This window comes from Geotrypetes seraphini, chromosome 4 (genome assembly GCF_902459505.1).
Source record: "Geotrypetes seraphini chromosome 4, aGeoSer1.1, whole genome shotgun sequence".
NCBI lineage: Eukaryota > Metazoa > Chordata > Amphibia > Gymnophiona > Dermophiidae > Geotrypetes > Geotrypetes seraphini.
Genome location: NC_047087.1, coordinates 129038019 through 129055595, shown reverse-complemented (window position 1 = coordinate 129055595; position 17577 = coordinate 129038019). Strand labels below are relative to the sequence as shown.

Sequence of the window (17577 nt, the reverse complement as noted above, 5' to 3'; positions counted from 1 at the left end):
TCCTGGGCCTACACTGTGCAAATGAAATTGAATGAGTCCAAAACAAGACTTCTTTGGCTCGGTCCAAAACTAGATCACCTACCCACCTCCATCCCACTACCCTCTGCTGCAGCTTGAGTTTTCGAGCAAGGTCTTGGGCATCATCATTAATTCCACAATGTCCTTCAATGACCACCTCCAATCCTTGGTAAAAAAATGCTTTTTCAGCCTTCACATGCTGAGGAAACTTAGATCCTGCTTCCATCAAAAACATTTTACCCTCCTTGTCCAATCCATCATCCTCTCCAGATTGGACTATTGCAACTCTATCTACTTAAGCCTAACTAAGAAAAACCTCCACAGACTCCAACGGATTCAGAATGCCGCAGCCAAGCTCATCTTCGCTAAAAGTAAATTTGACCATGTCTCCCCGCTCCTGGCCAAGCTCCACTGGCTTCCAATAATTGCCAGGGTCCACTATAAATGCGCCTGTTTAACTTTCAAAATCCTATATGGTATCCTCCCTCACTTTATCCCTCTTTCTTGGAATTCCTCAAACCCTAATACCACCAGATCCTCCCAGAAATTAAAACTATCCTTCCCCTCGCTAAAAGGCATTTCCCACACAGGAAAGCTAGGGACCTCCCTCCACTTCAAAATCACTGAGCTCTGGAACAACCTTACCTCCCCTCTTCAGAACTTGAGCTCTCTCCAAGTTTTCCGCAAACATCTGAAAACCTGGCTTTTCTCAAAAAATGTAAGTCTCCCTCCAATTTAGGAATCAAGGAAACTCTTATATCTTGGCATCCCAAGTCCTCTAAATTTTCTTCACACTTCTACCTCTAACCCTCTGTTGTAGTTCCTTCCTATTTCTCCTACTGTAAACCGCGTCAAGCTCTACGAACGTGGAGATGATGCGGTATACAAACCTAAGGATTAGATTAGATTAGATTAGAAGAGACAGATGGAGCTGCAAGCAGTCAACGCGTGGATGCGGCACTGGTGTGAGGCAGAAGGATTCCACTTCGTGGGCAAATGGACAATGTTCTGGGGGAAGAGCAAGCTATTCAGGAAGGACGGACTCCACCTCAGCAGGGACAGAACGAGGCTACTTGCAAGCAACATCAAGAGAGAAGTTGAGAAGTTTTTAAACTAGGAAGAAGGGGAAAGCCGACAGTTGACCGAGAGATAAGAGTCGATAGTTCAGGAACCGATATACCCACAGGATACCGTGCAGGAAGATGGAGGGGAAGACTCACCAGATCAGACAAGACAGACCAAAAGGGACACAAGAGGGAAGGACACGCAAGAAAGGAACAGGCTGCAAACTCAAGTGTATGTACACGAACGCAAGGAGCCTTAGAAATAAGATGGGTGAATTATAAGCTGTGGCACAAAAGGATATCATTGACATCATCGGCATCACGGAAACATGGTGGACTGATGAAAATGTCTGGGACATGGTGCTACCAGGATACAAACTATACAGCAGAGAGAGAGTGACTCAAAAAGGAGGAGGCATTGCCATATACGTCAAAGAGGGAATTGAATCTACTGGAGAGAATATGCCACAACAGACGGATAAGTTAGAGTCTCTATGAGTCAAAATTCCAGGAACAAATGGACTAAAAATGAGGATAGGCATCTACTACCGACCCGCAGGGCAGTCCTAAGAAATTGATGGAGAAATGACGGATAACATTAAACGCAACTGCAAAGGAGGCAACGCAGTTATCATGGGCGACTTCAACTATCCGGAGAATAGTTTATTGTAGCTCTCTAAGTGCCCCATATTCATATAAATAAGTCACAAAAACAGCCTTCCATTTCTTACCATACATTAAATCGCCAGCAGCACGACCACTCTACCTATAGAGATGGCGGCGGCGTTCTTTACAGAAGTTAAATAGAGCCGAACCCGAGTACACTGTACACCCGCGATTACGTGGCAGCAGCGTCACGGGCCGGCATGCCGGTTTTAAAGAGATAGCAACACTTTTTACTGGAACTATGTATTCTACATTTTAAGAAGAGCCCGCCGCCCAGTTAAGCTAGATCAGGGAACCCCACTCTAATTCAGCATTTAGACCAAAAGGCATCACAGTATTTAGGGAGTATATCCACCTTTGTTCCTTATAGTTTAGCGATTCATCATAGTTACCCACCTCCCTCCCCACCTCCACACTATCAATGACTCGCCAACGGATCTGATCTATAGAATGTTGAATGTTTAAAAAGTGTTCCACCAAAGGAGCCTGCATAATTTTATTTTTAAGCCGTGACTTGTGCTCGTTCAATCTTATGTGTATGGGCCGTGAAGTCCGGCCCACATACACAAGATTGCAAGGGCACACAATTATATACACCACCCCAGCGGACTAACAATTAGTGTTCAAAAAAGATTTTATCATTTTTCCAGTTTGGGGATCCGTCCAAGATGATCCCGTAATGGTAGTGGCACACCATTGACAGTGTCCATACTCCTTGTGGTTTCCCACTGTATGCTCCTTATAATTGCCTAGTTTTTGTTGAATTAATATCTGTCCTATGGTTTTACTTCTTTTAAAGGCAAACATGGGGGGTTCACTGAATACATGATGAATTTGAAGAATATGCCAAAAAATTTTTATTAGAAATATCAGCTCTTTGGCCGCCATAGAAAATGGGAGAACACAGATTAATTTATTTGGATCCTCCTCATGTCGTTTTTCAAGCAGGAGAAGGTCCCTATTAGCATATTTAGCCCTGGTGTAAGCCTGCTTAATAGCTCTAGAGGGATAACCTCTCTCTCTAAAACGTTCCTCCAACTCTCCTGCTGCAATTCTAAAATCCTGATCTTCCGAAGAAATCCTACGGGCTCTTAAAAATTGGCTAATAGGAAGATTAAATTTGAGATGGTAGGGGTGGTAGCTATTAAAATGTAAGAGGGTATTGCGTGCAACCGGTTTTCTAAATAACTGAGTTTTCAACTGAAAGTCTTCCTTTATTATTAATATATCCAGGAATTCGATCTTTTCCAAACTGAATGAGGGGGTAAACTGAAGGTTAGGATCCCTCGTGTTGATCCATTGAAAAAACTGAAGTAGTTCACTTTCAGAGCCTTCCCATAAGAAAAATACATCATCTAAGAAACTCTTCCACAAGATGATCGTATGGAAATAAGGTGAAGGATAGATTACTGTACTCTCAAAACGTCCCATATAAAGCGTGGCTACAGAGGGAGCCAAAGTGGCGCCCATTGCCACCCCCTGGATCTGCTGGTAATAATTATCCTCAAAAGCAAAATAGCTGTTTTCAATAACCCAACGGGCTAGCTGGTACAAAAATTCCATGCTGATCCTCGGGTTAGGATCTCTATCATCCAAGGTTTCCTTAATAACAGACAGAGCTTCAGATTGTGGAATCCTAGTATATAAAGACACCACATCAAGGGTGACCAGCATCGTCCGAGGACCTATGTCCAAATTTTGCGATAAAATTCGTAAAAGATGAGTAGTGTCTTTCAGGTATGATGAAATCATTAATGCTTTATTGGATAAAAAAGTATCCAAAAATTTGGATAGAGGCTCCAATAAAGAACCTCTGGTATTAACTATAGGTCTCCCTGGAGGGGCGCTGATGTTCTTATGTATCTTAGGGACGAAATAGATATTAGGGGTACGTGGATATTTTTCTAGCAAAAAGGAGTACTCCTTTTTAGTAAGCATTTTATTCTCATAACTGAGAGTAATCCAATCAAAGATCTCTTTCATCAATTTTACTTCAGGGTTTTCTTGAATCACATGGTAAGCAGTGATGTCCGATAGTTGACGAGTAGCCTCATTCAGATAATATTCCCTATCCAAAATTACTGTAGCCCCTCCTTTATCAGCTTTCAAGATCATAATCATAATGTCCCTCTTTTCTTTAAGCTGCATGAGGGCTTTATGCTGCTCATAGGTCAAGTTGTAAAACATCCATTGATGTTTAAAAGATTTTTCAAATTCCGAAATGCCAGCTAATACCAATGTTCGAAATACTTCCACCGCTGGGTCCATCGGACCAGGAGGGCACCATTTAGAAGCTACAGTAACTACGGAATCATCTCTCTCAACATCAATAGTATCAGAATCCTGAAAAAATATTTTTAGTTGAACTTTCCTCAAAAATTTGTAAAAGAAAATTTTCAGTTGAAAAAAATCAGGGTACTGGCAGATGGCAAAACCTAAGCCCAATTCCAAAACCTCTAGCTGTTCCTTGGACAGACTCACTTTAGAGATGTTCACCACGGTAGACTCTATTTTATTTTTCCGTTGGTCTGGAACTTGCCCCGGCCCCGAGGGGCTCCTCTGGATCTTCCCCTGGTGCGTCCGCCTCTCGCGGACCGCCCCTCGTCCCCCGAACTCTTCGTGGACGAAGGATCAGTAGTCTCACCACTAGTGGCATCGGATTCCTCCGATGAGGTGTTAAATGCCACTTTCTTTTTTATGGGGATAGCAGATATTTTCTTATTCCATGTGTATACTCGCCCCATTTGGTAATCCTTCTCGTCTCTCTTCCACTTCCTAATCTTGGTCTGTTTAATAGAGTCCTTAAATTGAACCAATGAGTCCTCTAACTCATTGCGTTGTTTCTCAAATTCACTCAAAACCGTACTTTCTTTCATTTGGAGTTCCAGGGAGACAGTCTTAGATCTAAGCTCTAGCTCAATATCAGCCGTGGTTTCTACCAAAAGTATCATTAGGTCTCGTGAACACCTATTTAAAATTGCTGTCCATTTCTCCATGAAAGTTCTATCAGATGTAGTGATCTTAGGTTCCTTCAAAATACGTAATCCACGAGGGATCATACTGTTCTTTAGGTATTGCACCATGGTATTGCCATGCAGCTCGGCCCTGATAAGTCGTTTGTGCAATTGTTCCAAATCCAACCATGATGTCTGGGTGGAGGGCTCCTCAATATCGTCCAGTAAAGCAGGTCTCAACAAAATATGTTGAAACTGCTCCTCAGAATATCCGCCAAATTCTTGTTCTTCTTGTGCCATAATGCTAATGAAATCTATGCAATAACACAACTAACACACTCTACAAGGGACTCAAATCAATAACCGTTCTTCCCAAGGTAGCATATGTTCAACTACCTTGATATGCCCTCATGCATAAATATTTGAATTGCTATTCTTAAGGATCCTCAGCGGCACCACTTGGGGCTCAATACCATCTCATTGCCCCAAGCTTTACGTGTCAAATCTTCATCGGGTCCTCTCTTAACTTAATTCAATCACTTTTTTGCCTTTTTATACTTTTGTTTAAGTTTTTTTATATTTATGTAAATATTTAAAAAGCTATACTTAGCTTTTGTCATATGGTCTCTGGCCCAGGGATTGTCATACCGACATGTTTCGCTATGAACTAGCTTTATCAAGGATAATCCCCTAGGGAAACAACAAAAGTTCATATTAAAAGATATAGGTTATTGTAGCTCTCTAAGTGCCCCATATTCATATAAATAAGTCACAAAAACAGCCTTCCATTTCTTACCATACATTAAATCGCCAGCAGCACGACCACTCTACCTATAGAGATGGCGGCAGCGTTCTTTACAGAAGTTAAATAGAGCCGAACCCGAGTACACTGTACACCCACGATTACGTGGCAACAGCGTCACGGGCCGGCATGCCGGTTTTAAAGAGATAGCAACACTTTTTACTGGAACTGTGTATTCTACATTTTAAGAAGAGCCCGCCGCCCAGTTAAGCTAGATCAGGGAACCCCACTCTAATTCAGCATTTAGACCAAAAGGCATCACAGTATTTAGGGAGTATATCCACCTCTGTTCCTTATAGTTTAGCGATTCATCATAGTTACCCACCTCCCTCCCCACCTCCACACTATCAATGACTCGCCAACGGACCTGATCTATAGAATGTTGAATGTTTAAAAAGTATTCCACCAAAGGAGCCTGCATATTTTTATTTTTAAGCCGTGACTTGTGCTCGTTCAATCTTATGTGTATGGGCCGTGAAGTCCGGCCCACATACACAAGATTGCAAGGGCACACAATTATATACACCACCCCAGCGGACTAACAATTAGTGTTCAAAAAAGATTTTATCATTTTTCCAGTTTGGGGATCCGTCCAAGATGATCCCGCAATGGTAGTGGCACACCATTGACAGTGTCCACACTCCTTGTGGTTTCCCACTGTATGCTCCTTATAATTGCCTAGTTTTTGTTGAATTAATATCTGTCCTATGGTTTTACTTCTTTTAAAGGCAAACATGGGAGGTTCACTGAATACATGATGAATTTGAAGAATATGCCAAAATTTTTTATTAGAAATATCAGCTCTTTGGCTGCCATAGAAAATGGGAGAACACAGATTTATTTGGATCCTCCTCATGTCGTTTTTCAAGCAGGAGAAGGTCCCTATTAGCATATTTAGCCCTGGTGTAAGCCTGCTTAATAGCTCTAGAGGGATAACCTCTCTCTCTAAAACGTTCCTCCAACTCTCCTGCTGCAATTCTAAAATCCTGATCTTCCGAAGAAATCCTACGGGCTCTTAAAAATTGGCTGATAGGAAGATTAAATTTGAGATGGTAGGGGTGGTAGCTATTAAAATGTAAGAGGGTATTGCGTGCAACCGGTTTTCTAAATAACTGAGTTTTCAACTGAAAGTCTTCCTTTATTATTAATATATCCAGGAATTCGATCTTTTCCAAACTGAATGAGGGGGTAAACTGAAGGTTAGGATCCCTCGTGTTGATCCATTGAAAAAACTGAAGTAGTTCACTTTCAGAGCCTTCCCATAAGAAAAATACATCATCTAAGAACCTCTTCCACAAGATGATCTTATGGAAATAAGGTGAAGGATAGATTACTGTACTCTCAAAACGTCCCATATAAAGCGTGGCTGCAGAGGGAGCCAAAGTGGCGCCCATTGCCACCCCCTGGATCTGCTGGTAATAATTATCCTCAAAAGCAAAATAGCTGTTTTCAATAACCCAATGGGTTATACCCCCTCATTCAGTTTGGAAAAGATCGAATTCCTGGATATATTAATAATAAAGGAAGACTTTCAGTTGAATACTCAGTTATTTAGAAAATCGGTTGCACGCAATACCCTCTTACATTTTAATAGCTACCACCCCTACCATCTCAAATTTAATCTTCCTATCAGCCAATTTTTAAGAGCCCGTAGGATTTCTTCGGAAGATCAGGATTTTAGAATTGCAGCAGGAGAGTTGGAGGAACGTTTTAGAGAGAGAGGTTATCCCTCTAGAGCTATTAAGCAGGCTTACACCAGGGCTAAATATGCTAATAGGGACCTTCTCCTGCTTGAAAAACGACATGAGGAGGATCCAAATAAATCTGTGTTCTCCCATTTTCTATGGCAGCCAAAGAGCTGATATTTCTAATAAAAAATTTTGGCATATTCTTCAAATTCATCATGTATTCAGTGAACCTCCCATGTTTGCCTTTAAAAGAAGTAAAACCATAGGACAGATATTAATTCAACAAAAACTAGGCAATTATAAGGAGCATACAGTGGGAAACCACAAGGAGTGTGGACACTGTCAATGGTGTGCCACTACCATTACGGGATCATCTTGGACGGATCCCCAAACTGGAAAAATGATAAAATCTTTTTTGAACACTAATTGTTAGTCCGCTGGGGTGGTGTATATAATTGTGTGCCCTTGCAATCTTGTGTATGTGGGCCGGACTTCACGGCCCATACACATAAGATTGAACGAGCACAAGTCACGGCTTAAAAATAAAAATATGCAGGCTCCTTTGGTGGAATACTTTTTAAACATTCAACATTCTATAGATCAGGTCCGTTGGCGAGTCATTGATAGTGTGGAGGTGGGGAGGGAGGTGGGTAACTATGATGAATCGCTAAACTATAAGGAACAGAGGTGGATATACTCCCTAAATACTGTGATGCCTTTTGGTCTAAATGCTGAATTAGAGTGGGGTTCCCTGATCTAGCTTAACTGGGCGGCGGGCTCTTCTTAAAATGTAGAATACACAGTTCCAGTAAAAAGTGTTGCTATCTCTTTAAAACCGGCATGCCGGCCCGTGACGCTGTTGCCACGTAATCGTGGGTGTACAGTGTACTCGGGTTCGGCTCTATTTAACTTCTGTAAAGAACGCTGCCGCCATCTCTATAGGTAGAGTGGTCGTGCTGCTGGCGATTTAATGTATGGTAAGAAATGGAAGGCTGTTTTTGTGACTTATTTATATGAATATGGGGCACTTAGAGAGCTACAATAACCTATATCTTTTAATATGAACTTTTGTTGTTTCCCTAGGGGATTATCCTTGATAAAGCTAGTTCATAGCGAAACATGTCAGTATGACAATCTCTGGGCCAGAGACCACATGACAAAAGCTAAGTATAGCTTTTTAAATATTTACATAAATATAAAAAAACTTAAACAAAAGCATAAAAAGGCAAAAAAGTGATTGAATTAAGTTAAGATAGGACCCGATGAAGATTTGACACGTAAAGCTTGGGGCAATGAGATGGTATTGAGCCCCAAGTGGTGCCGCTGAGGATCCTTAAGAATAGTAATTCAAATATTTATGCATGAGGGCATATCAAGGTAGTTGAACATATGCTACCTTGGGAAGAACAGTTACAATATATTTGATAACTTTTATAAATGCATGGAAAGGGTTCAGAGTTAAAGTCCTGGATAAGTAGCTGGGAAAGGAAGGAAGAGAGATTTGTTCAGAGATGTTTGGGGGTTGCATAGAAGAAAAACTGTACTGGTATGCTAATCTTTGTTTGTTTTGAATTAAAAAAATACAAGTGGAAATAAACAAGTAACATAGTAGATGACAGCAGATAAAGACCCGAATGGTCCATCCAGTCTGCCCAACCTGATTCAATTTAAATTTTTTTTATAAGAAAACAGATAAATAAGAAAACAGATAAATGGGGGCGGGGCATATTGGGGTGTGGGCGCGGCAGGGTCAGGGGCCCTCGAAGAATTAATCCTGCCCTGCATGTAAGGGCTGTTGCAGTGGACAGGCATCAATCCCCCAGACCCCTCCCCCCAACATCCCTTGGCACTCCTAACAAAACTGGCAACACCCCCCCCACACACACACATCAGCCAATACCCCAGCAGCATTGATAACACCCCACATACACATCACCTGACACCCCCGAAAGCACTAGTAACAACCCCTCCCTCACATCACCCGTCACCCCCAACAGCACTAGCAACACCCCCCCCCCCCACACACACACACACACACACATACATCACCCGACACTCCAGTATCTTGCGCTGCAAAAGCAGCAGGAGGGAAGCCCATTCTTTCCTGCATACAGGGCCATGTGCTGCGAATGATGGGCCTTCCCCCTCCCAATTCTTCTTGGAATTCGGTGGGAGGGGCCTAAGGCCTTGATTGGGTCAAGTTCGCGATTTAAAATTTTTTTTAAATATTGAAAAAAATCTGTGGGAATATCAAAAGTAGCAGGACAGAAGAGACTTTTAAAGATTGACCCTAAATAAATCTCATCAAAATACAAACTTTTTTCCATATTTACATAAATCAAAATTTAGCAACATGTAAAACATCGTGATATAGCATCGTGATGTAAAACACCATGTAAAATGTGATGCGACATGTAAAAAATTGTGATGTGACAATGTTTTAGTCTTTGCCTTGGAGTAAAAACATTTAGTTGGAGGTGAAGCATGGGCAGGATTGGGGTAGAGCTTGGTCCCCCTAAACAACAAGGCATTCTAGTGCCCCTGATCTAAGCTGATCTGATAGCAATAGATGGTACTCTCTTGCATTGGCTGAACTTTATACACCACTTTGCATGTGAAGTGAGTATCTAAGAAAGTTTGAGCTTATTTGGTAAGCTTAGTAAATAAGAATATGATTTGGAAGCTACAACTCAGACTTAGTCTCATGTTGACCCAATTCCTTTCAATACTGTTAGGGAGCGTGACTTCTTGGAGCTGCTGTTTGGGCACTACCATTTTAGCACTCATGACTTTTGAGTACTTCTGTATTGACACTAGACTTTTGGGGACCCAAACAGGCAGAATCTAAAATTCCTTTCCTTCCCTTCCCCTGCACTGATTGTGATCTGAGCCAGGGGCCATAAGGTCTAGCAGAGGCACAGTGCTGTAGGCAAGGACAGTCCTTGGAGCATGAAGGAGCTCATAGCTTCCCCAGACTTTGCCTATAAGAAGATGGAAGAGGCAGCATTCTCCTTCACAGGCACTGCCTAGGGATCTTTGATCACCATTCTGCTCTGAGGACCGCTGCTGCAAGAGAGTCTATAGCTGCCCCTGGGCAGCTAAGATCTTATACTTCAAAGACTGCCCTGCTCACAGAATTGTGTGTCTGCTGGCTCAGAACACAGTTAGTATGGGGGAGAACTTTTAGGCACCCCCATTTGGGTGCCCAAAGCACAATGCTAGTGTGTATAGGCATCCAAAGGGTGATTCCTATACCATGGTTCCCAAAAGTCTTGCTTTGAGGATAGTGAACTTCTCTAATAGCTGTTTATTAGCAGATATAAGTTATTTTCTTCTGTAATGTGTCTTTTTGTCTGTTTCAGAAGGCTCAGCTTAATATTAGAATTATAGGCATCTTCATGGTGGTACTGCTCCTTGCTTGTCTCTGCTTACTTATTGAACTGAATTTTATTGACTTATGCATATTCTGCTACAAGTCAGAAGTACCATCCTTCTACAATTTGAGTAACAACTTCTTGCTCTTACCGGACGTTGATTGCCAGGCGATTCCCCCATTCTTGGTTATTCTCGTCACTACAGAATATTGTCAGCTGGAAGCAAGGACAGCAATCCGCCAGACTTGGGGGAAAGAGAGAATAATAGGTGACAAGCGGGTGGTGTCCTTTTTTCTCCTGGGGACCCAGGTGAAACAGGACAAGAACGCAGAATCCAGCATTATTAGTGAAAGCTTGAAGTATAAGGATATAATCCAGAGAAATTTCACAGACACCTACTCAAACCTGACTTTGAAGACTTTGATGGGAATAGACTGGGTTCACCACTACTGCCCACAGTCCACATTTGTGATGAAGACAGATAGTGATATGTTTATCAATACATTCTACCTCACAGAATTGCTTGTAAGGAAGAACAGAACCACCAATTTTTTCACTGGCTTCATCAAACCTGAGGATTCTCCCATACGAAACAGGTTTAACAAGTGGTATGCAAGCAAGACTGAGTATCCAGGAAAGAGGTATCCTCCTTTCTGCTCTGGCACGGGTTATGTTTTTTCTATTGATGTTGCCACTCAGATCCATAGCATTTCACCCCCTATCTCTTATTTAAAGCTGGAGGACGTATATATAGGGATATGCCTGAAATTTCTGCAAATACAATTAGAGGAGCTTCACACCAAACAGACTTTTTTCCCTGTAAAAGTGAAATTTTCTATCTGTCGCTTTAAAAAGATTGTGACATGTCATCATGTCCACCCCTACGAATTGTTAATATACTGGAATGCCTTACTGAGTTCAACAGATGAAGAATGTTTAGGAGATGAATACAATGAATGATCTGCCAGTTCTACTGAGCCAAAATAGAGTCTCTAAAATTACTGTATAGAGGTGAGTTGTATAACTAACACCCATGTATTATACAAGGGATCCTCAAAAAGTTTCCGCACTTTTATTTTTCTAAACACTATTTATTAAATATCTCAAAAGACAATAGCCTCACTTTTGTAATCACCCGGTTTGCGTGACTGACTAGTCAAATGGCATTCTACATCACACCTTCTTACCACTTCTCCCGCCCCGACTATTTCCTGTGAAAATATGAAAACGCGGAAACTTGTGGAAGAACCCTTGTATTAGACAATGGAATAGATTTTTGCATTGTCTCTCTAATAATGTCATCCATTGAAGTGCGAACAAAGGATAGGTGAACAATACCTGTGTGTGTTTACGAACAGTCATTGGGATGTAATTATATTGTAATTGGCCCACAATAATTCATGTTGCAAAAACAATATCAACAGCCATGTTTTTAACAATTTATAGTTGCATTTGAAGACCTTGAATGTCAGCAATTAAAGCACACCTAAAAAGCAAAAAGGTCTTTTTAACAAAGTGCTCCTTTTATCAAGCCATGCTAGCGGGGTTAACGCGCACGACTTTTCATCACGCTTTAACCCCTGCGCTGGCCAAAAACTACTGCCTGCTCATAAGGAGGCAGTAGCGGCTAGCGCAGCCAGCGTTTTAGCGTGCGGTATTACGCGCATTAAACCGCTAGCGCGCCTTTGTAAAAAGAGCCCAAAGAGTGGTTAAAAGTGCCCTAGTGCGCCCTTACGCAGGTCATTCCCCTGTTGCTGGGGTAAATTGGCTGATTATATTATTTTTCTTATTAATGGCCACGCGTTAATTTTCCCATTAATGCCAACCCAATAGCACAGGAGCCCTTACTGCTACCCATTATCTGGCAATAAGAGTTCATATGCTAAATCTGTACTAAACTTTTGCTAATTGGTTAGCATTAAGGACGCAGGGTGTGCATCACACCTCAATATACAGGGTATTTCATGCTAGTAACTCATACACAGACATGTAATTTAATCAAATAATATTTATTTAATTTATATTTAATTAACTTAAAGTTCAAATTAGAATTAAGATTACATTGCCAATTAATTATATGCATTTGCCAATTCTGGAAGACATTCTGTGTTTGAGGGGGAGCCCCGTCTCTCCTAAGTCTCTGGCCCAGGAGAAAAATCTCCCCACGAACAAAAGCTGGTGCTTGCTTATGTACTTTCACAATGATCAATATTACATCACTTCAATCTACCAATGGTCAGCCAGCACATCATTGTACAAGGGCCGGACTTATTTGAACATAGATACTAGGCTTAAAGAAAAGTTTTACCGAATTATATATCCAAGTTTATTATACAGTTTGATTAATCGCCTAATCTATATTCTAGGCGATATACAAAATAGTACGAATATTTAAAAACATAGGTAAATTATTACATAGACAAACAATATTTCAAAAACAAACAACTATGAGATTAAAAAAAAAAAGGAAAATACAATATAGAAACAATAGGAAAATTCTTTAAAGGTTACAATCTGTATCAAGTTCAATATATAAGGGTAACAACATTAGGAGGGAAGACGAACATAAAAAAAGGAAATAAAAGATAAAAAGGGATTATAGAATCATTTATTCACTAAAAGCAGCAATTTCTGAATATGCATAAAACATTATAATATACCCAAAGACAGCTCCCTTTCCCAGTATCCTTAAGAGTCTCAGGTTCCGACGTGCCACATTTCGACTACTGCTTCAGTTAAGTTTGAATGTTTTTAAACAGGGTGTTCTCTCAAAGTCTTTATCTTGAATTCAACTGCTCATTCCATATAATTCAGTACGTTCGTTACGTTCATCTACTTCAAATTTATTATCTATCCCCTCCTTAAAAATCATTGGCATAAGAAGAAATGAAATATTTTCTGTTATGGCTCCCACATTATGGAACTCATTACCAAACTACATAAAAATAGAAAAAGATTTACATACATTTAAAAGATTTTTAAAGACTTTCTTATTTCAAGATGCATTTGAACACATATTATAACACGCATAATTTTTATACTTCTTATATAAATACTGTATTTTTCAATTCCCCTGTTTCCCATTGTGTTTTCCCTTTATGTAAATATCAATATTTAAAAATGATGTAACTTTCCCCTTCTTCCCTGCCTACTCTAATCATTCCTTAACCCCAAATGTTTTGTAATGGTTGTTCTCTAAAATAGTTTTAAATTGTCTGTATTATGTCAAAAGTATATGTGAAACCACTACCTGTGGCTTTTAGAGTGTACATCGCCTAGATATTTTGATAGGCGATTCAAAAAATGCTAATAAACTTGAAACTTGAAACTTGAACTGCGAGTGAAAAAGTATTGTTTGTACAGACTTTGAGACAACACCCTGTTTAAAAACATTCAAACTTAACTATCGGTTCCCTGAAGCAGTAGTTGAAAAGTGGCACATCGGAATCTGAGACATTTCTAAAAGCTAAGTCTCTTAAATTCGATATACAGTCAAACCTCGGTTTGCGAGTAACCCGGTTTGCAAGTATTTTGCAAGACGAGCAAAACATTCTCGCAAAACGTGTTGACTCGATTTGCGAGCACCCCCTGATAACCGGCATCATTCCCCCCCACTCGCAAAGGGCCCCCTCCTGCTCAAATCAGCACCCCCCCTCCCGCGAGAACAGGAACCCCCAGCCCGACCAACTTTAACTCACCCCTCCTTTGGCACCGGCACGCAGCCCGCAAGAGCCGGTGCCGCTTGAAGATCTTCTTCCCAGTCTCTGCCGGCTTTGAGCATGTATCTGCGCATGCTCAAGCCCTTCTAATTCTCCCTCTTGCCGAGAATATCAGCGAGAGGGAGAATTAGAAGGGCTTGAGCATGCGCAGATGCATGCTCAAAGCCGGCAGAGACTGGGAAGAAGAAGATCTTCAAGCAGCACCGGCACTTGTGGGCTGCATGCCGGTGCCAAAGGGGGGTGAGTTAAAGTTGGTCGGGCGGGGGGTTCCTGTTCTCGTGGGGGGGTGCCGATTCGAGCGGGGGGGGCCTTTGTGAGCGGGGGAGAGCGGTTCTCGTGCCGGTGCCAGACGGGGGGGGGATGAGTTAAAGTTGGTCGGGCGGAGGGTGCCTGTTCTCACGGGGGGTGCTGGATTACGCAGGGGGGGGGAGCAGCGCCCTGGTCTCGGGGGTGGGAACATATCAAAGTTTCCATTATTTCCTATGGGGAAACTCGCTTTGATAAATGAGCATTTTGGATTACGAGCATGCTCCTGGAACGGATTATGCTCGTAATCCAAGGTACCACTGTATATTCTTAAGCTCTAAAAGTATAATGGAACAGCTTAAGTAATAATAACCAGCATCTTGATCTATATTGAACCCTGCGATGATTGGGTGGTGAGGCGGTGGTAACTGCCTCCATGTCTCTGAGCAGAGTTTGATTAGGAGTGGATAATAATTCTGTATTAGTTTTTGCACAATCATTTTACAGAGTGACTATTTTTAGAACTGCATTCGTGTGCATGAGCTTCTTTTACTGTGATGTCGAGAGCGCCGCTTTCTTCATTAAAATTTATGCCCAAAGCTGACTTTCGTCAGTATGTGCTTAGACAGTGTGGGAATACTGGATAGAAGGGCTCCAGAAGATAGAAAAGAACCTTGATAGCTGATATCGTTCCAGGATAATTTAATCCTTCTTCTTGCTAGCAACAACATTGGCCTTTGCTGTCCCCCTGACTTTCTTCATCCTGTTCTTACTTTGTTTACGTTGTTTCCTGGAAGTCTTTTTTTTTTTTTTCTCTAGACCATGCCTGGCCATTCTATGTTTTGATTCCTTTTTCTTTGCAAAGTCCAAAGAATCAGAAATCATGCCGAAACTGGTTGTCGTGCCACCACCAAAATGAATTACAAAAGAATATAAGAAATGCCTCCGCTGGGTCAGACCTGAGGTCCATCGTGCCCAGCAGTCCGCTCACGCGGCGGCCCAACAGGTCCAGGACCTGTGCAGTAATCCTCTATCTCAAGTTTCAAGTTTATTAAAATTTGATAAATCGCTTATTGCAAACTAAGCGAGTAACAATTAATATTTAAGATAGATCGAGAATCCATTGTACATCATTGAGGTGGGTTAAAAACAAACAGACAAAACAGACAAACATGATACATAAGGGAATGGAAAGTAAGAAAGAACAGTTACAATATTAATATTTATCTTAATCTCTATCTCCTTTTCCAGCAGGAAATTGTCCAATCCTTTCTTAAACCCCAGTACCGTACTCTGCCCTATAACGTCCTCTGGAAGCGCATTCCAGGTGTCCACCACACGTTGGGTAAAGAAGAACATCCTAGCATTCGTTTTGAATCTGTCCCCTTTCAACTTTTCCGAATGCCCTCTTGTTTTTTTATTTTCTGAAAGTTTGAAGAATCTATCCTTTTCTACTCTCTCTATGCCCTTCATGATCTTGTAAGTCTCTATCATATCCCCTCTAAGTCTCCTCTTCTCCAGGGAATAGAGACCCAGTTTCTCCAATCTCTCAGCGTATGAAAGGTTTTCCATCCCCTTAATCAGACGTGTCGCTCTCCTCTGAACTCTCTCGAGTAACGCCATATCCTTCTTAAGGTACGGTGACCAATATTGGACACAGTACTCTAGATGCAGACGCACCATTGCCTGGTACAGCGGCAGGATAACTTCTTTCGTTCTGGTTGTAATGCCCTTCTTGATTATACCTAGCATTCTATTCGCTCTCTTAGCGGTCGCTGCGCACTTTGCCGTCGGCTTCATTGTCATGTCCACCATTACCCCCAAGTCCCTTTCTTTGGTACTCTCATTCAATAACATCCCTCCCATCGTATAATTGTACCTCGGGTTTCTGCTTCCCACATGCAATACTTTACACTTCTCAACATTGAACTTCATCTGCCATCTCTCTGTCCATTCCCCTAGTTTGTCCAAGTCCCTTTGCAATTTTTCGCAGTCCTCCTTTGTCCGAGCTCCACTAAATAGTTTGGTGTCTGCAAATTTTATTATCTCACACTTCGTTCCTGTTTCTAGATCATTTATGAATATATTAAAAAGCAGTGGCCCGAGCACCAAGCCCTGTGCAACACCACTTGTGACCTTCCTCCATTCTGAGTAGTGGCCCTTCACCCCTACCCGCTGTTTCCTACCCTCTAACCAGTTTCTGATCCATCTATGCACGTCTCCGTCCACCCCATGGTTCTTCAGTTTCCGGAGTAGACGTTCATGAGGCACTTTGCCAAAGGCTTTCTGGAAATCTAGGTATATGATGTCTATGGGGTCTCCACTGTCCATCTGTTTGTTAATTCTCTCAAAGAAGTGCAATAAGTTAGTCAGGCACGATCTTCCCCTACAGAAACCATGTTGGCTGGTTATCAGAAGTTCGTTTTTTTCAAAATGTTCATCGATGTTTTCTTTTATCAGTGCTTCTGCCATTTTCCCCGGAACTGAGGTCAGACTCACCGGTCTGTAGTTTCACGGGTCACCTCTTGATCCCTTTTTAAAGATGGGCGTAACGTTGGCTATCTTCCAATCCTCCGGGATCACACCTGTTTTCAGAGATAGGTTGCAAATTTGCTGTAGTAGTTCCGCTATTTCCTCCTTTAGTTCCTTCAGAACCCTTGGATGGATTCCATCCGGACCCGGTGATTTGTCAGTTTTTAGTTTTTCCATGTGCCTGCGCACATCATCAAGGCTCACTTCCATGGATGTTAACTTTTGTGTTTGATTTCCATTGAAGATTTGCTCAGGTTCCGGTATGTTGGTTGTGTCTTCGCTTGTAAATACAGACGAAAAGAACATGTTAAGTCTTTCTGCGACCTCTTTCTCTTCCTTCACCGCTCCCTTCCTGTCTCTGTCGTCCAGCGGTCCCACCTCCTCCCTAGCCGGCTGTTTCCTTTTAACATATCTAAAGAACAGTTTGAAATTTCGTGCATCCCTGGCTAGTCTCTCTTCATACTCTCTGTTGGCTTTTCGAACCACACGGTGACATTCTTTTTCATACTTCCTG

The 17577-nt window shown here is 41.7% G+C and overlaps 1 protein-coding gene across 4 annotated transcripts in view; it reads left to right on the top strand.

Annotated features, from left to right (window-relative positions):
* The window catches only part of LOC117359646 (beta-1,3-galactosyltransferase 5-like), a 48240-nt gene extending 36056 nt beyond the window's left edge, over positions 1-12184 (top strand). For all 4 annotated transcript variants that reach the window (XM_033942828.1, XM_033942826.1, XM_033942827.1 and 1 more), the window contains one exon: positions 10555-12184. In XM_033942828.1, coding sequence (XP_033798719.1) covers positions 10555-11526 — 972 coding nt within the window. In that variant the 3' untranslated portion in view covers positions 11527-12184. The remainder of the gene's footprint in view (positions 1-10554) is intronic.
* The last annotated feature ends 5393 nt before the right edge of the window (positions 12185-17577 follow it).